Raw genomic sequence first — 22,180 nt, forward strand, 5'->3', positions numbered from 1 at the left:
ACACTGCACAACACAACCAAACACAGCAACCCAAGGCAAAAAGTGTTTGTCAACATTCAGCGGTAGCGTGCCAACTTTAGGGTCATTGTTGGGTGAAGTTTATAGTTGTTTTGGCGAGCAGTGTCCCAGCTCCGAAGATAGCAGCTTGAACTCTTGGTCAGTCCCAACCTTGCCCAATTACCCTCCTCCTAAAGGACTGAGCAGTTCTTTGGTTCCTTCTGCAATCAGTATTGTTAGTTTCAGTGAGGATGAGAAGCAGCAGAAGACTGTGTCTATTCAAGGTTCATGTTCAGGACAGAACCTGGTCAGAATTGTGTCTGTGGACTGATGAATACAGAGACTGTCGACATGCTGGGCATGGCAGGTCCGAGCCCTCAGGGTAGATATCTCTACTGGCTCAGTTTACAGCAGCCACCCTACACATGACCATGAGCTGCAAGCAGGTAAAGGTGATGAAACGTCACTCCCCAACCTCCACCACGATGCCTTGGCAGGGCAGTGGTCACAGACTCGCTGATCTTCTCACTATTCAGCACACAACAAAGCAAGGCTCCAGCTCGTGTTCTTCTCACCACTGAGAGACCATGCACTGGAACCCAGCTTTAAATGTGAAACTCGCTGCCCTCGGCAGGAATGTTGCAGGTCAGGCTCCAGGGCTGGAAGAGGTGTGGGGGGGGGGGGGGGGGGGGGGGGAGAGCTTCAGTAATGCTGGGACAGTTCTGTTTATATACAGCAGGGAAATAGCCCTTCAGCCCATCGAGCTCACACAGACCATCCATCACCCATTCACATTAATTCCATGTAATCCCACTTTCTCATCCACTCCCAACACGCTTGGGGCAATTTACAGAGGGTCAATAAACCTGCAAACCTGCACGTCTTTTGGATATGGGAGGAAACCGGAGCACCCGGAGGAAACCCACGAGGTCACAGGGAGAAGAGGTCAGGATTGAATCCGGGTCCCTGGTGCAGAGAGGCAGCAGCTCTACCTGCTGCACCACCAGACCGGAAGGGCTGTAGTTTTGGGATGGGACAGGCAGGGTGCAGAGCGCAGTGCCAGTGCTGAGAGCTGCCCAACTAGTGAACAGTGACACACCTCACACCCACCCACTCCTGCCACACCTCACACCAACCAACCCCTGCCACACCTCACACTCACCCACCCCTGCCACGCCTCACACACATCCACCCACCTCTGCCACCACACCACAATTGCCACCGATACAACCACAACCGCCTATCCATGCCGCCACACCTCACAACTATCTATCCCTGCCACCACACCAGGACTGGTCACTTACACATGAAAGTCATCACTGACTTAGTTTTTGGGTGGGTGGGGAATATTACCATGAAAATTCATAAAGCAATATATTATCAGAAGTATATGAACAGGAATTCAGTCTAAATTCCAAGGTTCGGAAATGAAAACCACCATTAGAAACGGAAGTGGATGACCATCAGTCCTCAGCGGTTGGTAACGAGCAGAGGGTGCTGACCCAAAGGACCACAGTTCCTAACCATCAACAATGCTCCCTTCCACAGTGACGGAAGTGTGGGGAAAGAAGCCTTATACTTGGTGCTTTTCACCAACTCAGCAATCTCAGGATGTTTGAGGCAGAGAAATACTTGAGGTGCAGCTGATGGTGGGTGCAGGAAAGTGGTGCCTGATTCACACAAAGCAAAACAGCAGAGGGTCAATAATGAGACGATCTCAGTGAGATTCCATCTATTCTCCCAGCACAGGATGGAGAGCAACAAGCAGCAACAACACATTGCACACTCCACAAGTCCACTGACAAAAGTTTCCAAAACTGGATCTGTCTCTGCCTGGGTAACTGGGGATAGCTCTTGAATAATTAAATGCAAAAACTAAAAATGTTATGTCTATCAATTCTGTTTTCTTGTTATGCAAGGCACACACACACAAAAATATGACACATTCATTTTGAGAAGTAGATCAAGGGAGTGGTTTAGGTGGCAGAGCTGATGTGTTCATTGCTACCGAGGATGTACGTGCATGGGAGTGGGGTTTGAAGCAGAAACTGCAACACACCAGGCATGGTGTGCTCTGACCTGCTGCCTTCTGGCCAGGCCCTCGGGAGCTGGGGCAATTTATCACACTATCATTCTGCACAATGACAACACAGAGGCAGCCTCGCAGGCGGTACATTCCCAGAAACGGATGATTTTTAATTTAATGAGTGCTGAACACCGCAAGCCAGTTTAGTTCTATTTGTTGAATTCAGGACTTTTACTGCTTCAACCACACTCCGCTGGTTGTGCAATCCGAGGTCAGGGTCTGGTTTTTGAGGAACAAAAATCCTAATGACTGAAAAGTATGGTTAGGGAATTTGATAACTCAACCTTTTGTGTTTGCTTCAGACAAAACCAGAATTGCATTACTGCACACCAAATTAGCAAAACTAAAGGTGTGACAATGCTGTTTCACTCAGCGACATGGATGTGAATCCCTGTGCTTCTGTTACTGATGGAAGAGCTGGCAGCCGCACTGATACCTGGGAGCAATGTGTGGAAGGAGATTGAGAGAAGAGCGAGTTATGGATTAGGGATTTGTAAAATCACACACAGGTTTCACAAACTAAAGAGGCCATTTTGCAGACAAAGTACAAAGGCCCCACCTCACACAGGGGTTCACGTACCTGCAAGCCCTGCTCTTTCCCGCCCATCAGCATTGCTGCATGACAACTGCTGGAGTACAGCCACTGGCCGCTATGTTCAGGAGGCACACACTTGGAACATCCATTTATGTGCAGAGTGAAAACTAAATGCAGTCTGCACCCCGACTCCAATCACAATCTTTTTATGTAAAATCTCCTGCACTACAAATACACAAGTTATCACATTGTCACTCAAGACATCGTGACAGACTGGACAACCAACGGCAATTCAGTAATAACCAAAACCAATCTCCATTTCTCAAACCAAACCATTGAGACACGCAGATCACTTCCCGAACCAGTAGAGTTGGCCTTGGCATACCGGTACCTGACTGGGTGAAGGGTCAGTGCCTGGTCAATGCTGTGCACCCTGGGCAACCCATCTCCCCCCAAGCACAAACTGCTGCCTTTTAATGTTTTTTGTGGCTACCGAAAAAAATGGTTGAAATGTGTTTATTTTTTAGAATGTGGCTTCCAGAGTAGTTGTATGCAGGCTATCGATGTCTGCTCTGTGTCCATTGACACATGCAAATGTTGTTTCTAATTCAGGTTGTATTTAAGACAGGGGAAATACTGAAGGATAAGATTGAATATGAAGACTCTGGCTCAATGAGCTACCAGCCTACTGAATGACATCAATTACTGTTCACTGAAGTTATATTCATTTACTTTCATCTTTGGTTGGAGAATGATGCATGACATGGCTCCATTGACAAATGACACAAACACTGCAAACAGAGAGAGTTGTAAAAGTAACAATTATTCCCTAAAACAGAATAAAGACTGCTTAAAATAATGCTGAACTGAACTAAAAATTGTACAAGTATTTTAAATGTCTTGTGATTTATGAAAGAAAGTAATGTTGTGTGTGATGTGTGGGAGGCTTTGGAACAAACTCAGGCATTTTCACGATGGTGTTATTTTATCTACGGCTGAGGTCGGTGGTTTCCCACGCACAAGTCAGCCGCTACGTTGACCTTAGTCGGATTTACTGTGAACATGGGATATTTGCCTCCCTGTAAGGGATCTGACAGGGAGGCAAATAGGGGAGCCTCAAATGAGTGCAGCTTCCTGAGACAACACAAGGTCTGCTGCAGAACCATTGCAGGAACACAAGGAGGAACAAGATGCCACCAGTGCTCATCCATGCGTCAGGAATGGGACTGCCACTGGTTGCCAGCATAATGCAGATAAAAGCTTACAAAACACTGCAGTTCTCCCAAGGTTGAACACAAGCGGGGTTCTCCGAGTGTGGTTGAACTTCTAATGACAAGGGATGGCGATAGAATGATGAACAGCTGTAGTGTTGGGACGTGGAGCGCTTATCATCATCCTTGTGAACTTCTTCATTCTTTCAAACCACCGCCTTCTCCTAATTTCTCACCGACTTTTAATTCCTCATTTTCTGTTCGGAAGTGACAAAGCCTGCATTTTCCGCATTTCAACACATCTGCCTGTTTGTTCCAGGGCACCGGAAAGGTAAGTTGATGTCTCCCAGCTGCATTGGTCATTACACTAATGCAAGGACTGTATGAAACAATGCTAAACATGCCAACACCGTGGGAATGAGGGCAGAACGTGCTTGTTAGCCTACACCAAACCACACTGGCTGGTATCAGGAATTCAATGGTAAATGGGTAATTCACTACTCTAGGCCAACAGATGAAAGGAGATCTCCCTCGCCCTGCTCTCAGCCTCAGCAATAGTGACCTCTATGAAGAGCGAGAGCCGGTTGTGCTGGAGTGACTGCAGCTGCGCCAGAGTCACCATCTCCACGACTGCCCCTTGTGTGTGTGGGTTGAGTGCAAGGTCCAGGGGCTAAAACGCCAGCACTGTACACACCGTGCCTGCCACACAGCCGATCAGAGATACGGTACATAATACAGAGTTCAGGTACTGTACAGAAATTTGGTTATGTTCAGTAAGGCTGTCTTGAAGTTCAGTATAAAATGGGTTTTATATATTTCTCAAAAATCAAGTTTACGTCCTTAATACACATTGACACAGAACCAGCTGGCATACTCTGCTTCCCCGAGCTCTGGAGACCAGTCCATGCCTCGCATCCCGTCTACGTAGTAAAATAGCTTATAAATACTCTGCATGGCTCCCGGTCACCTACGGGTTCAGGGGCTTTGGTCCCACCTCCTGAAAGAGCGAGGTGTAAAACTCTGGCTCCAGCAGCTTGTTGCGGTACTTGTGGACAATGTCAGCAATCTTCTGCTTCCTACGGACATGGGGTGGGTTGTAGGAGTCACTCTCCAGCCTCTTCCGTCGGCAGATGTTGATTATAGTCTGTCGGACCAAAAACCCTGCAATAACAAACAACCAGTATGGATTATCACAAGTCATTGTTACTAATACTCCCCCCATCCTTGTATTCACTGTCTTAACTGGGCCGACTCCACGCTGAGCAGTGTAGGAACATGATCAGTGAGAGAAAGTCTTTCATCCGTGTCCAAAGTCCACCGATGATAAATGTGTTTCTGTTGCTGATTAAACATGAAGACACCAAAGACTCAATAAAGACCTTTCATTTGGACTAGATGAAGGGTCCCAGCCTGAAACGTCGACCGTCCATCTCCCTCCACGGATGCTGCTTGACCCACCAACTTCCTCCAGCAACCCTCACATGCACAGCTCCTGTTTAAGATCTGGAGACGGCAGCTGGAGAATGTGAACCAGATTTGGATCCCATGGATGTGGGAAGTGGAAGCGACATCAAGCTGAGAAAAGTGGAAGTTTCACTGAAAGATTAGATAAACTCGGATGCTATCATAAAATAAATAGTATAAATGCTCCCCGATTGAAGCTGGACAATTACTTGAAAGGACAGAGGTAAGCATAGGCTGGAGCAAAGCAGATGCTGTGGAAAACATTTGTTTAGATTAGATACACCAGCACAGAGCACCGGGGACATCAGCAGATGCTGGAATCCCGAGCACAACTCCATGTGATGGAGGAATGGTGGGATATGGATTATGTCAGGTGGATAAGTGATGGTCAGCATCATGTTCAGCACAGATATTGTGGGCCGAAGGGCCTGTTCTTGTGTTGTACTGTTCTATGTTCTAACTCAGTGGGCCATGCAGCATCTGTGGAGAGAATGTGGAGAACACTTTGGGTCGGGATCCTTATCTTGCCCCCCCGTCCTGTGGTTTCTCTGTAATCACTAACTGCTTTGAAGTCAGTCAGCGGGAACAGTCATGTCTTTCCCGTTACCAACATTTCCATGTAATATGAGCATTAGGTTTCCATTGACAGGAGGCCATTCTACCCATTTGGCTGATGTTGGCTCTCACAGCAATACCTCGGTCCAATTCTTCCACTTCTCTCCCTCAAACATTCAACAGCTCAACCGCATTCTCCCACCAGCCACCTACTCTAGGCGTGATTTACAGAGGCCCATTCATTTACTACCCAAATGTCTTTGGGATGTGGGAGGAAGGGGGAAGCACCCGGTGGAAACCCACGTGGTCACAGGGAGAACGCACAGACACCACAAGTCAGGAATGAACCCAGGTTGCCGGAGCCCGCTGACAGTAGCATTACCTGCTGCTGGGGCAATAAAGACAGGATGCTGGGAGAAACAGTGATCGTTTTAAAATTCAGAATTGTAGCTCCCTTAAGCGAACATTAACGCTGCATGCAAGGCACATGCCTGAAAATTCAGTGTTGGAGCCTGTGTGTGAACCTTGCATGCTGCAGGGATGTGGAGCACAGCAGAAAGAGGGACATTGTGAATAGAAGATAGACGCAAAAAGCGGGACAGACAGCATCTCTGGAGAGAAGGAATGTGTGACGCTTCAGTTCGAGCCTTCTTCAGACTGGTTAGGGATAAGGGAAACGAGAGATATAGACGATGATGTAGAGGGATAAAGAACAATGACAAAAAATATGCAAAAAAGTAACGATGAAAAAGGAAACAGGCCATTGTCCGCAGTTTGTTGGGTGAAAACGAGAAGATACTGTGACTTGGGTGGGGGAGGGATAGAGAGAGAGGGAATGCCGGGGCTACCTGAAGTGAGAGAAATCATCATTCATACCACTGGGCTGTAAGCTGCCCAAGCGAAATATAAGATGCTGTTCCTCCAATTTGCGTTTAGCCTCACTGTGACAATGGAGGAGACCGGGGACAGAAAGACTGTGGGAATGGGAAGGAGAATTAAAGTGTCCAGCAACTGTGAATGGAATGGAATCCTGTACTCAGATCTTCATGCCAGCACCAACTAAGAGTAACACGAAGAAGCATGGATCACCAGGAACAAGGGGAGCACAGACGTTGTCTCGGGTAAGAGGTAGATTGCAAGTCTCCTCAAAGTGGATCGTTCATTCTCTGCTGCTCATGTCCTCACCTAAAGCTCGGCGACTCACAACCATCCCATCCACCAGTGGGATCACCATGCTGAATTTGCCCGTGGCCCCTTGCACTTTTATTCTGAAGAGACCGGTCCTCAGGGGATGAATGAAAACGACAGGCACGTCCTTGTCTGATGCAGTGGTCCTATAGAGAGGGGCCAGTAAAAGACTCAGTGCTGACTGTACAGAACATGGACAAAGGCATTTATTCATCATCAGCATATAGTTCAATTCACGAGTCGTGTGTCAGCACAGGAACCTCAGGCCAGGTTTGTCCAATCACCCCCCCCCCCCCCACCCCCCCACCCCCGCACCACAACTGCAAGCAGCCCAGAAATTCTACAAATAAATACAGTGCTCGCTTTGCTTTTTTCTTAAATGGTCTGTGGCTGGGCTCTTAGTGACTGGTGCATGCGTTTTACTCCACGGTGACCTGCACCTTCCAAACAACAAGGGACTGCGTTCTGAAGAAGAGATAGAGTCTGCTCAATGTGTGCCTGGACCAGCACGGTGGACCTTCACCACACTTCCTCTGTGGCAGGAACATCCTCTCTTGGGCAAGGAGACCAAGCTGTGTACAATACTGCAGGTGTGCTCTCACCATGACTGCTATTCCTTTAATCAAACTGCTTTGTAATAGAGCCCCGCACAGCAAGTGTCCCGCCAACTGCATGTGTTGGCCTTCAGTGACGTGAACACAAGTACACCAATCCCTTTGAAGATGAACACTATTGAATGTCTCACCATTGAACAAACTATTTCCCATTCTTTGTACAGTAGGACAACCTACTTTCCCCACATCTTTCACTGCCACCTTCTCACCCATTCATTATTTGTCTCCATCTCTTTGATGTCTCTAATACATCTACCATTCCTTCCAGTTAAGTACAGTCGGGTAATTTGTAAATTTGATGCTCTGTGCGCTCAGTCACACTGTTGACGTGGGTGATTAATGGCTGGATCCAAGTAGCCGTCCTGCATCAGTCACAGCCCGCCAACCTGAGAGGGATCGCATTATTCACTCCGTGCATCTCACCTCTTACCCCCGACACTCCAACATTGTGAAGCAACCCTCTGTACAGGACCTTATCAAAACCTTCTGGATAATCCAAATATCCATGATCCATTCCACCCATAGCCTCAACACGTGTGGCAAACATGCCAATGGTTCTCAAGCTTCCCATCCATTTCCCCAGTTACATCCTTCATTTGCGATTACTTCACTTCCCTACTTGGTCAAGTATTTGTCCACCCTACAAGTAAATTGAACTTCTGCTGCATTTTATTGTCTCCTTGGTGTGACTATTTCCCCAACATCAACCGCACATTCAGTAATGTTTGATTCCAGACTTTGAGTGGTTGATGTAAATTGTGCTCATGTGGTCTTTCATTAAACATTGTGGACTTTCACAGTGAACAGCTACTCTCTATGCCCCCTCTACCAGCAAACTATTCATCTGCTTGACCCCGACTCTGCAATCTGGGACCTTATTCATTGGTCTATGGTCTAAGATCTTATCAATAACTTTTTCAAAATTAAGATAAACTATAACCAACATATTAGCATTGTCTACTCTCTGCTGCCCCCTCACTCTGAGGCAGCATCATAAATCAGGAGTCCCCTTTGCCACACACAGTACAGACCTACGGAGATCTGAGGCATGTACAAATTGGTGCACAATTAGAGACTTTGACATTAACGTCAACAGAGAAGCATTAACTTAAGCTTAGGAAAAGGAGACATGGTCTTGAGATAGTGCACAGTGCATTTCAATGAACTAAACGTAGAGGCCAGGCATAGGACTGAACGTACCGGAGTGATGTGCTGCTGTTTGTGGTTGTCTCCACTCCAGTGCTGGTCTCTGGCAGGAGATCAGTGAGAGGAAAGTTTTCTAGAAGAATATCAAAAGGCATTAGGTGTGTTATACTGCATCAACAAGGACATTATCCGATGTGTTGCAAGTGTTTGAAGAACACACAGGCTGATTGAAATCGGGATATGTAACGTGACAGGACGGAGGAACAGGCACAAGATGTCCGCAGTCATCGTGGCCTTGATGGAGAACAAACTTCACTTGAAACGTCTGGCAATAGGTTCCAGCACTTGCTTGCTCACTCCCCACTGCACTGGACACATCACCTCGCTTCATCCACATCAATAGCCATTTCAAGCCAACATTCTCCATCACACACTCATGAACAATAAAAACTTCCTCAGTTAAATTCCCCCATTTGTCCCCAGTTGTCAACCTAACCGTTGAACCATTGAGCAGTCCAGGAATTCCTTTCCTCAACCTCTTCTTCTCCTTTAAGGCATGATTAAGCTTTTGGTCCCCTATTTTAAAGTCTCAGTAAATGGCTTGACATAACTTTTGTGTTTGATAACACTCCCACAAAGTGACTTAGGATGCTTTTGCTACAGATCCAAGAACTATTCATACATATATAACAAATATCCCTGAAGATCATTTTTGCAGCATTAAAAAAATTGCTTAATACAAATGAGCTGATCTAGCCGAACAAATAGCCAATGCAATGGCACATACCAGTGTACATCCTGGCAGTAATCCAGGGCTGGAAGGAAGCCTCTACAAAAATACCATACCTATATCATCGAAGCGTTCGACCCACACAACCACCACCTTGGTTTCAGGGCCCAGTGGAGGCACGGTTCGGCCCAGTGGAAGCCTCTTGCTTTTCTGTGTCGGACTTGGCTTTGGAAGATAGAAACTGGAATTAGTGATTTCCTGGTTACAATCTGTAACATATTGGAAGTGATGAGGAAATTAAAGACAAACCTGGTTTGCGGCATGTGCATTAAACAGCTCAAACACATCCATTGCTGCACCGTTACCACAAAGACTTACGTCTGCAATGTGTGCATCCTCCTGATACAGCTCCACACCTCACACTCAGGGTCAATGCAGCTTGTCTGCACTGGGAGCTGGAGGCATTCGGCCCATGGCCATGGTGATAAATACTCTGCACCTCCTTGGGCAAGCACTGTTGGATAATGTATCCTCAGCACTGTTAATGTGGTTGGGTTGGGAGATTCCACTTCTTCAGACACGTTGCCTGGGCAGGGAGCTCTGCTGATCACGGCAACCACACACCATCATCATTACTGACGGTCCCACAGGACTGGAGATAACTCTGGGGGAACTGCAGTCCGTGTGCAGAGCTGGGACTGATGGTCAACCTTTGGCTGTTGGACAGGCTCAGCATGGGTGTATGGTCAAGACAGGTCAGCTGGCAGTGACTCCTGGTGATAACTATGCTACAGCAGGGGCAGGCCACTGGTGGTAATACCAGTGGGTCTTAGCAGAGGCAGCACTTTGCACACATTAGACAAAATATACTTGACGTTAAATGAAGCAATCTTTGTCTACAACTGCATGTTGCACAGATGGCAGCAAGGAATTTGCCCATGTAAGCCCCCACTACCAACACTGAGATGGAAGATCAGTTCCAGGTAGACAAAATTGCTGGAGAAACTCAGCGAGTGCGGCAGCACCCACTGAGTTTCTCCAGCAATTTTGTCTACCTTTGATTTTCCAACATCTGCAGTTCCTTCTTGAACATCAGTTCCAGGTTGTGCTGCCTTGCTCTTCTTTAACATAGCAGATGTTTTATGTCCACTTGAGGATACAGTTCTTTAATTAAGACAAAGTGAATTGGCCTCCACTTCCCTCTGTGGCAGAGAATTCCACAAATTCACAACTCTCTGGGTGAAAACGTTTTTTCTCATCTCAGTTTTAAATGGCCTCCCCTTTATTCTCAGACTGTGGCACCTGTTTCTGGATTCCCCCAACAATGGGAACATTTTTCATGCATCTAGCTTGTCCAGTCCTTTTAAAATGTTATACATATCTCGAAGATCCCCTCTCACCCTTCTAAATTCCAGTGAATACAAGCTCAGTCTTTCCATTCTTTCCTCATATGACAGTCCCGCCATCCCGGGCATTAATTTTGTGAACCTACACTGCACTCTCTCAGTAGCAAGCATGTCCTTCCTCAAATTAGGTGACCAAAACTGCACACAATACTCCAGATGTGGTCTCACCAGGGCCCTGCACAACTGCAGAAGGACCTCTTTACTCCTATACTCAAACCCTCTCGTTATGAAGCCCAACATACCATTAGCTTCCTTCACTGCCTGCTGTACCTGCATGTTTACTTTCAGTGACTGGTGTACAAGGACACCCAGGTCTCGTTGCACTTCCCTTTTACTAATCTGACATCATTGAGATAATAATCTGCCTCCTTGTTCTTGCCGCCAAAGTGGATAACCTCACATTTATCTACATTATACTGCATCTGCCATGCATCTGCCCCCACTCAACCTGTCCAAGTCACCTTGCAAGCTCCTAGCATCCTCTTCGCAGTTCACACTGCCACCCAACTTTGTGTATCATCTGCAAATTTGTGAGTGTTACTTTTAATTCCATCATCTAAATCATTAATATATATTGTAAATAGTTGCGGCCCCAGCACCAAGCCTTGCTGCATTCCACTCGCCACTGCCTGCCATTCTGACAGGAACCCGTTTATTCCTACTCTTTCTTTCCTGTCTGCCAACCAATTCTCTATCCATGTCAATATCCTAATCCCAATACCATGTGCTCTAATTTTGCCCACTAATCTCCTGTGTGGGTCCTTATCAAAGGCTTTCTGAAAATCCAGATACACTACATCCACTAGCTCTCCTTCGTCCATTTTACTTGTCACATCCTCAATTTCCCCTTCATAAATCCATGCTGACTTGGACCAATCCTTTTACTGCTGTCCAAATGCGCCGTTATTACTTCTTTAATAATTGACTCCAGCATCTTCCCCACCACCGATGTCAGGCTAATTGGTCCATAATTCCCTGTTTTCTCTCTCGCTCCTTTCTTGAAAAGTGGGATAACATTAGCTACCCTCCCATCCACAGGAACTGATCATGAATCTATGTAACATTGGAAAATGATCACCAATGCATCCAAAATTTCTAGAGCCACCTCCTTGAGTACCCGCAGACCATCAAGCCTTGGGGATTTATCAGCCTTCAGTCCCATCAGTCTACTCACTACTATTTCTCGCCTAATGCAAATTTCTGTCTCCCTAGATCCTCTGTCCTCTTATACATATGGGAGATTGTTTGTGTCTTCCTTAGTGAAGACAGAACCAAAGTACCTGTTCAACTCCTCTGCCATTTCCTTGTTCCCCATAATAATTTCACCTTCAAGTGACCCACATTTGCTTTACTAGTCTTTTTCTCTTAACATACCTAAAGAAGCTTTTACTATCCTTCTTTATATTCTTGACCAGCTTACCCTCGTACTTCGTCTTTTCACCCCGTATTGCCCTGTTTGTCACCTTCTGTTGTCCTTTGAAAGTTTCCCAATCCTCTGGCTTCCCGCTACTCTTTGCTATGTTGTACACATTTTCTTTTAGTTTTATTCCATCCCTAACTTCCCTCGTCAGCCACGGTTGCCTCTTACAAGCCAACATCCCTTGGTACTACACTAACAATAACAGCCCGAAGTCAAGGATGAGGATACCAATATTAAGTGAAGGCTGACAATTAACTTAAACTGCAGTGACTGCAGTCACACAAGGAACGCTGCAGGCGGTCTGCACATAGTACAGGTGAGAGGCAAGCAGCTAACTTTCAGAGGTGTGGTTTAGGCAGCAATATTGTCAGTAGCTGAGAGCAAGTGCCTGTTTCTCTCTGGAACAACTTCACTGCATCTTCAAACTTAGCTACAGGAGTTGGGAGAAATGTGTATTGGCGTCTCACCCTAGCAAGGGATAGAAACATAGAACATAGAAATTAGGTGCCGGAGTACCTGCATTCAATATGATCATGGCTGATCATCCAACTCAGTATCCCGTACCTGCCTTCTCTCCATACCCTCTGATCCCCTTAGCCACAAGGGCCACATCTAACTCCCTCTTAAATATAGCCAATGAACTGGCCTCGACTACCCTCTGTGGCAGGGATTTCCAGAGATTCACCACTCTCTGTGTGAAAAAAGTTCTTCTCATCTCGGTTTTAAAGGATTTCCCCCTTATCCTTAAGCTGTGACCCCTTGTCCTGCACTTCCCCAACATCGGGAGCAATCTTCCTGCATCTAGCCTGTCCAACCCCTTAAGAATTTTGTAAGTTTCTATAAGATCCCCTCTCAATCTCCTAAATTCTAGAGAGTATAAACCAAGTCTATCCAGTCTTTCTTCATAAGACAGTCCTGACATCCCAGGAATCAGTCTGGTGAACCTTCTCTGCACTCCCTCTATGGCAATAATGTCCTTCCTCAGATTTGGAGACCAAAACTGTACGCAATACTCCAGGTGTGGTCTCACCAAGACCCTGTACAACTGCAGTAGAACATCCCTGCTCCTATACTCAAATCCTTTTGCTATGAAAGCTAACATACCATTCGCTTTCTTCACTGCCTGCTGCACCTGCATGCCCACTTTCAATGACTGGTGTACCATGACACCCAGGTCTCGCTGCATCTCCCCTTTTCCTAGTCGGCCACCATTTAGATAATAGTCTGCTTTCCCGTTTTTGCCACCAAAATGGATAACCTCACATTTATCCACATTATACTGCATCTGCCAAACATTTGCCCACTCACCCAGCCTATCCAAGTCACCTTGCAGTCTCCTAGCATCCTCCTCACAGCTAACACTGCCCCCCAGCTTAGTGTCATCCGCAAACTTGGAGATATTGCCTTCAATTCCCTCATCCAGATCATTAATATATATTGTAAATAGCTGGGGTCCCAGCACTGAGCCTTGCGGTACCCCACTAGTCACTGCCTGCCATTGTGAGAAGGACCCGTTTACTCCTACTCTTTGCTTCCTGTTTGCCAGCCAGTTCTCTATCCACATCAATACTGAACCCCCAATGCCGTGTGCTTTAAGTTTGTAAACTAATCTCTTATGTGGGACCTTGTCGAAAGCCTTCTGGAAGTCCAGATACACCACATCCACTGGTTCTCCCCTATCCACGCTACTAGTTACATCCTCGAAAAATTCTATAAGATTCGTCAGACATGATTTACCCTTTGTAAATCCATGCTGACTTTGTCCAATGATTTCACCACTTTCCAAATGTGCTGCTATCCCATCTTTAATAACTGACTCTAGCAGTTTCCCCACTACCGATGTTAGACTAATTGGTCTGTAATTCCCCGTTTTCTCTCTCCCTCCCTTCTTAAAAAGTGGGGTTACGTTTGCTACCCGCCAATCCTCAGGAACTACTCCAGAATCTAAAGAGTTTTGAAAGATTATTACTAATGCATCCACTATTTCTGGAGCTACTTCCTTAAGTACTCTGGGATGCAGCCTATCTGGCCCTGGGGATTTATCGGCCTTTAATCCATTTAATTTACCCAACACCACTTCCCGGCTAACCTGGATTTCACACAATTCCTCCAACTCCTTTGACCCGCGGTCCCCTGCTATTTCCGGCAGATTATTTATGTCTTCCTTAGTGAAGACGGAACCAAAGTAGTTATTCAATTGGTCCGCCATATCCTTGTTCCCCATGATCAACTCACCCGTTTCTGACTGCAAGGGACCTACATTTGTTTTAACTAATCTCTTTCTTTTCACATATCTATAAAAACTTTTGCAGTCAGTTTTTATGTTCCCTGCCAGTTTTCTTTCATAATCTATTTTTCCTTTCCTAATTAAGCCCTTTGTCCTCCTCTGCTGGTCTCTGAATTTCTCCCAGTCCTCCGGTATGCTGCTTTTTCTGGCTAATTTGTACGCATCATCCTTCGCTTTGATACTATCCCTGATTTCCCTTGTTATCCACGGATGCACTACCTTCCCTGATTTATTCTTTTGCCAAACTGGGATGAACAATTTTTGTAGTTCATCCATGCAGTCTTTAAATGTCTTCCATTGCATATCCACCGTCAACCCTTTTAGAATTAATTGCCAGTCAATCTTGGCCAATTCACGTCTCATACCCTCAAAGTTACCTTTCTTTAAGTTCAGAACCATTGTTTCTGAATTAACAATGTCACTCTCCATCCTAATGAAGAACTCAACCATATTATGGTCACTCTTGCCCAAGGGGGCACGTACAACAAGACTGCTAACTAACCCTTCCTCATTACTCAATACCCAGTCTAAAATAGCCTGCTCTCTCGTTGGTTCCTCTACATGTTGATTTAGATAACTATCCCGCATACATTCCAAAAAATCCTCTTCCTCAGCACCCCTGCCAATTTGATTCACCCAATCTATATGTAGATTGAAGTAACCGATTATAACGGTTTTGCCTTTGTCGCACGCATTTCTAATTTCCTGTTTGATACCATCTCCAACTGGTGGTGCACGATCGGTCTGCACGATCCACAATGAGAAAGGTTAAACCAATATAGAACTTTTATTACCGTTTGCTTCTAAAACAGTAATCAAGGGTGGTGGGGGGGAAGAGTGGTAGATTTAAACATTCTTGTGCAACTCTGACCCACACAGTACTTGCAGAGCGGACGCCACATTTTTAATGACTAAAATAAAGTTGAGGGTCTTACCCTTTGGGAATTGCCAAGATTGTCGGAGTGATTTGGGAAGAGCTCCAAGGTCAGTGGGGCTTGTTTCAGGAGACTGGGCAGCAGGTCCATTTGTGTCTCCGTCTCTTGTGTTCCAAGTCCGCTCTCCAACGAGTCTGCTACAGATACAACAGTAAAATCAACTTCCCCTTCAGTATTGTGGCACTCAGTGGGCTAAAATATTTACATTACCTAGAACTTAGAGCATGTTAAATAGATATTTAACTGTCATTAATATTGAATTGGAGATTACAGAAAGTATGTTTTAAAGCTAATTTAAAGCTGCATTTCAACAGATTTAAAAGATATCTTTTCTCATAAAGCATCATTAGTGGTTCACAGTAAGAACTTGACCTTCAAGTTGGATGATCAGGCATGATCATATTGAATGGCGGTGCAGGCTCGAAGGGCCGAATGGCCTACTCCTGTACCTAATTTCTATGTTTCTATAAATATCCACCTTAGTGCTCTTGGGTTGGTGGTGAATGGAAGAAGTGAAACAACCAGGGTTGTTAGAGATCAGTGATGCAAGTGGAATTGTACGGGTAGATTTTGGCAAAGACAGATTGTGGTTCAGATACTGTGACATCCTCTTCTCCTCTCCTCCCATGTACAGATATCCTGGTCACAATGAATACCAGGGACATGATGTCCCAATGAACCCAATATGGAGACAAGATTTCCAGAGAAGAGGGAGTACCTTGAGACGTAGTATTTTTGAGACAGGGAATAAGGAAATGCAGAGAAATTAAACAAATATTTGTTTCTATTTTTACACAAGACGACACCTCGCTATAGTGGAGTTTATCAGAGGTCTAAAGTGAATGAGGAGAAATAAATGAATATTAGTAACAAAATAGCATTTGGCAAATTAATGTGAGCAAATGCTGATATACACCAGGACTGAATGACCCGCAACCCAAACATTTGAGAAAGTTGGTCACTGATCCTGTCAGCATTGTGCATTTGAACTTTCAAAAGGTTTTGAGAGGTGCCAGGAGCAAGGATGGAGTAATATAATATTGTCTTGGTTCATGAACAAACAGAAATTAGAGTAAACAAGCCCTCCGCTGACGAGGGAAGTTAGGGATGGAATAAAACTAAAAGAAAATGTGTACAACATAGCAAAGTGTAGCGGGAAGCCAGAGGAAGGGGCCGCTGGGGCTGGTACCAACGGAGGGGGGTGTTTTGCTGGGACCTGCAGGAGGGCCAAAGGGGATCCCGGCTGCTCACAATCTACATCAATGATTTAGATGCGTGACAATATTCAAGTTTGCTGATAATGACGTTCTGAAAGTTTGACTTACTGGATGACTCCACAAAAGAAGGAACAACAAAGGCGATCTCTGTCAAGGCATCCGCATAGTACAGCGCATTCTTCTCCCCGCTAAAAATACCTCCTCCAGTATCGTCGGGGGACAACGTGTCCTCTAAAAGAATCAGAGAGATCTTAGAAAGTTTGGTCTCAGCTCGGTAAAGTCAGCTTAAAGAAAAAGGTGCAACCTTTAAATGAGAAGCAGGCAGTTCAAGGTTAAGTCAGGAAACTTCTTCACACAAGTACTGCGGATATATCGGATCAGATTCTATCAAAAGCGGTTGTGAATGGAATTGACTGTGTGTGTGGGGGGGGGGGCGGGGAGTAAATGGAGAAAAAGATGCGGTGATCCATTGAACATTTCAAATTGTTTGATCCTCTGCCATTCTCTAATATCAAAGTAAATTGCTGGATGTCTATTCAATGCTTTAAACAGGATTTTGTGTGCAAAGTAGCCACCAAATTGGCCTTGCAAATTACACTTCAAGGTAATCTCTTGTTACCTAACCTCTGGCACAGTAACAGGAGATAACTAGGTGAGGTAAGGAGCTGAAACATTAACGCTGATTCTTTATCCATGAATGCTGGCCGAGGAGTAATAGCATTTTCTGTTTTTTGTTCAGACTCGCTGTGCATGCTGTTATGTTAGAAAATAGTAAGATTAAACGAGAACTTACCAGTTTGAAGTTTGATCTTGATTTTATGAGGAGTTACGATGAGCGATTACGTGAAGAAGGGCCGTCCGTCTGCGTGCGCGTCAATCATCAAAGCAGCGGTGTTAAATCACAGATAAAAAGAAGACCTGAGAATAGTAAGATTGTGAAGAAACTAGAACTTCCATATGACCTTGATAGTATGAGGGTGGGAGCGGTGGGCACGTAATCGCTCATCGTAACTCCTCATAAAATCAAGATCAAACTTCAAACTGGTAAGTTCTCGTTTAATCTTACTATTTTACTTCGGAGTCACGTGAGTGACTACGTGAAGATTTCAAAGCTCTGTGATTTTACGCCGGTTACGAATCCAGGCGTCTCACACTGAATGGATTGACCATGGATGCGTGTAATCATTAAAGCATTCAGACATTACGTAGTTAAGTAAAGAAACTGATGCTTTAAATGAAAGAAAAGTTTAAAAAAAAGTTACCCCTCCCAACCTTGGGGGGGGGGAAACTAAGGGACAGAACTTAACATGGTACAGGTGCACAACCTTTTATCCGAAGATCCAAATAACGAAAACCTCCGAATAGCGGCCATTTTTTCGGTCCTTGAAGAAAGGTCCTTGAAAACGTTCACTGAGGGCGGCCTGCAGAGGTGACAGCGGAACCTCCGGTCGGTCCTCGAAGAAAGGGGAACTAAATCCCCATTCATAAAAGAGAAGGTGAGGCTATATTGCGCAGGAGGGTTAATAATTGAGAATATGCTGCTGCCTGCCCGCTGAGTTAAAAAGTTCCCACGGTAGACTCACGATACACAGTGTATCGTGAGTCTTGCGTGGGAACTTTTTAACTCAGCGGGCAGGCAGCAGCAGATTGTCGCTCCCTTCAGTTTCACCCCACCTACACCCCTCTGCTTCCCGGCCATGTGTGTGACCCCTTCCCTCCCCTCTCCAGCTCCCCGCTAATTGCACCGGCGCGGGGGCTTTGCACTGTCTACACGTCGGCGATTGCAGCAGGACCGTGCCAGTCACCGGAGACGTCAGGACCAACGGGACACCGACCCCCAGGCCCACTGCAAGCAAGGAGATCCCAGAGACCCACAGCCAGCAGCAGCCCAGCCCCGTTCCAACTCCAGAGGAAAACTGCAAACTGGCCGGAGACGTCAGGACGACCAGAAGCCGTTCCCCGAGCTGCGCCCCCTCATCAGGACACCGACCCCCAGGCCCACTGCAAGCACGGAGATCCCAGAGACCCGCAGCCAACAGCAGCCCAGCCCCGTTCCAACTACAGAGGAACCTGGGTTGCGGATGACGGGGCGCAGCTCGGGGCGTCGTAGGGGCCCATCGGGGAGCGGGTTTCTGTTGGTCCTGACGTCTCCGGCCACCTGCCATCCTCCGGGAACTGTACCGCCCTTGCAGGAGAGTTGGGTTGTTTGCAGTTGCAGAGGGAGGGGCAAGGGAGGTACAGTTATCCAGTCTCAGCTCCTGTCCAGGGGGGTGGCCGGAGACGTCAGGACCAACGGGACACCGACCCCCAGGCCCACTGCAAGCACGGAGATCCCAGAGACCCACAGCCAGCAGCAACTCCAGCCCAGCCCCGCTCCAACTCTAGAGGAACACGTAGGGGCAGAAGCTGATGGTGTGCAAGGTACGTCTTGTTCTTGGGGTGGCGGATGAGGGGGCGCAGCTCGGGCTGTGGGCAAACTGCCACTTGTCGCCGTAGCGGCCCATCGGGGAGCGGTATCCTCTGGAGGGGGGTATTGTGCTGTTTGATCGCCCCCTGCTATCCCAGGGACAGGGAGACACAGCGGCTTTTTAGACTGGTGGGCAATCACTTCCAAAGTTCTGCCCACACAGTCAGTACACCTCTCCTACACTGCATTTCATACAAACATTTATTCTGCAAGAAAAAACTACATTGAAGACTCAAACTCGCGACCGAGTTTACTGCCGGGATCAAGGCGCAAACTCGCGACCTTGCGGATATGAGCCGAGCACTCTACCACTGAGCCAGCCATTAAAATCTACGCTAAAAACATTCCATTCCGAAGACCGACAAATTCTGAATTACGAAAAGTGTCTGGTCCCAAGGCTTTCGGATAAAAGGTTGTGCACCTGTACGTGCAAACACTCCCAGTCCAGTTATGGGTTTGTTATGTGGACCGTTATTTCATTCGTCCATCTTGCAGCCACTAGGATGTCGTCAAGGGGCACATCCATAGCTCTTGCTGCCGACGTAGATGTAGCCCTGGTGGAGTGAGATTTAACCATATAAATGTTTACTCCTGCTACCGCCATACCTCTTTTGACCATCTGGAGATGGTTTGAGTTAACACCTTTTGGTGTGGTTTTTTTTATGGCTGATGAGGACCGATTGTTCTGAGCCTCTGAGGTTCTCCGTAACTCTCAGATAGTGGTGTTAGTATGTTACCACCCACACAACCGTTGGTCCTCTGGATATGCCAAGAACTGGATCTCCATCCCTGGCATTCCTGGCCTGCTCTGTTTTATCAGGTTCCTGATTAGGAATGTTATGTTGTTCATATTGGTGGTCATGTGGTCCAACCGTAGCTTTTGCAGTGTCTGGACTCTTTGTCAGCATACCACCTTCAGGGTTAGTTATAGGCGGTCCCCACTGTCAAAGTAGGGTTTGTACCACGCTCACATCCCATGTGTCAGTGTACCTTGGCCTTGGAGGTCTTAAATTGTAAATTCCCTTCATGAATTTTGTTGTAAAGGGGTGCGTTCCTATCGAACTGTGCCCTGCTTCCGGCATCAGATTGGAGGAGAATGCGCCTCTGGCACTATAGATGCACTATAACTTAGTTTATAGTCATAGTACAGTTGATAGGAACTCCAAGACATCCGTTATCCGAACTGTGTTGTATTTGTTCGGACAGTCCTCCCTTGAAATGGCCTCCTCAGAATCTGCAGACCAACAAGTTATACGTTCATGTAGTGGATGATTGCTCCCTGTAACTGGGTTCACTAGGAGGTCCCTGCTCTTGGGTACAGCCATTACTGGCTGGACTATAATTCCCAAAATTTTTGGGGACCAGGCTTGAGTAGGCCAATCTGGCACTACCAATATGCCTGTGGCTTAGTCTTGCTTGATTTTTGTCAAGCATCGGTTTGTGAGACAAATTGGCGGAAAGCATACATAAACATTCCTCCCCAATTGAGGGAGAAAGCATTCACTGCCTTGCTCCTGGATCCAACTCGCAGGACACATATCTGGGTAACTAATGGTTGGTCTAGATGCAAACGGATCAACATCTGGTATGCCAAATCGTGTAGTTATTTTGTTAAATACTGTCTGATTCAACATCCATTCTGTGTTGTTATTAAACATTCGTGATCCAGCATCTGTCACCGTGTTATATCTACCTCGTAGATTTCCCAAATATTCCTTTCGATACACTAGTGCCAAATAAGGTTCGACAATCTGTCGTAAGATACAGATTTTACACCACCCTTGTTAATTGATATATGCCACCGCAGTGGTGTTATCAATCTGCATATCGCTACAGAGAACCTTGAGTCCATATTGTGCCCCCAACAATTCTGGGTAATTGATTCCATGTGTTGGGGAATTACAGACTCCTGCTCATTCCATCTGCCCCCACAGCTTTAGACTGTGTTGGTGTCTCCCCATCCTTAGCCGCTTGCATAGGTCTGAAGAACCCTCGATGGCTTTCGAGCAAAATCTCCCTGAGCTGTCTCCCATTCGTTATCCACCATAGTTATTCAACAATGGCCTCTGCTGGCAATCCATAGTTTGCCAATTCGGCCTGCATGTAATCTGAGTGTTCGTTCCTTTGCTTGCTGTAAGTTCTGGTAATGCAAAGGCCCGTACTGCTGGGAATGCAGCTACTATTTGCCAATTACACTCGCTGTTTGCCTGATAGATGGCTAGAATTTGACTATCAGGTCATTGCAGGCTTAATTAATATTGTCGTTTGCCCCTAGGCAAAGTCACCAACATATTTACTGTTTTTGATAGTAAATTCTAGGTAATCAATTACCCTTGTAGGTGTCAATTTTGATTTAACTGGATGGATGAGGTAACCAATTCTTTCAAACAGGGTTTTGGTTTGCTTGACTGATGCTTCTGCCAATTCTTGGTGACTCCAAAAATGAAAATGTCCTCCAAATATGCCATTACTATGTGCTTTTGAGACCTTTGTAGTCCCAGAATTGGTTTCCGTAGTTTAGTCAATAGTCTAAGAGCTGATGTCAACCCATTTGGCAGAGCCATGTCATCCAGTTAAACTTCAAATATCTCCTGTTCTTAATGAATAGACACCGAATAGTATGCATCTTTGAGGTCGATGCATGCCATGTGACCATTTTATAGGAAGCTCCTATAAAACAGTTGTTAGACCATAACAAAAATTGCTGTTTCTAAAAGTCTGTACTGCACAAATGAGTTAAACCTGGATGAAGTGACATCCTCCATCTGTCACCTGTCCTGGAAGGCAATCCTGCCCAAAATACTGGGCCTGCCTTGAAGACAATTCCGGTCCGAGTTCCAAGTCTGCTTGGAACCTATGTATGTTGTGCAGTAAAAAATAATCACATGTTGTTATCTGTTTTTTAAAACCAGATCTGAAATT

General features: G+C 46.0%; 1 protein-coding gene across 14 annotated transcripts in view; it reads right to left on the reverse strand.

Moving 5' to 3' along the window:
* Positions 1–1,696: 1,696 nt before the first annotated feature.
* Positions 1,697–22,180, reverse strand: part of ralgapb (Ral GTPase activating protein non-catalytic subunit beta) — a 112,975-nt gene continuing 92,491 nt past the window's right edge. For all 14 annotated transcript variants that reach the window (XM_033042121.1, XM_033042118.1, XM_033042117.1 and 11 more), the window contains 6 exons: positions 16,900–17,022; positions 15,575–15,711; positions 9,643–9,751; positions 8,851–8,929; positions 7,034–7,182; positions 1,697–4,990 (listed from right to left, as the gene is read on the reverse strand). In XM_033042121.1, coding sequence (XP_032898012.1) covers positions 4,797–4,990; positions 7,034–7,182; positions 8,851–8,929; positions 9,643–9,751; positions 15,575–15,711; positions 16,900–17,022 — 791 coding nt within the window. In that variant the 3' untranslated portion in view covers positions 1,697–4,796. The remainder of the gene's footprint in view (positions 4,991–7,033; positions 7,183–8,850; positions 8,930–9,642; positions 9,752–15,574; positions 15,712–16,899; positions 17,023–22,180) is intronic.

The sequence above is a fragment of the Amblyraja radiata genome, chromosome 23, assembly GCF_010909765.2.
Source record: "Amblyraja radiata isolate CabotCenter1 chromosome 23, sAmbRad1.1.pri, whole genome shotgun sequence".
NCBI classification, from domain to species: domain Eukaryota; kingdom Metazoa; phylum Chordata; class Chondrichthyes; order Rajiformes; family Rajidae; genus Amblyraja; species Amblyraja radiata.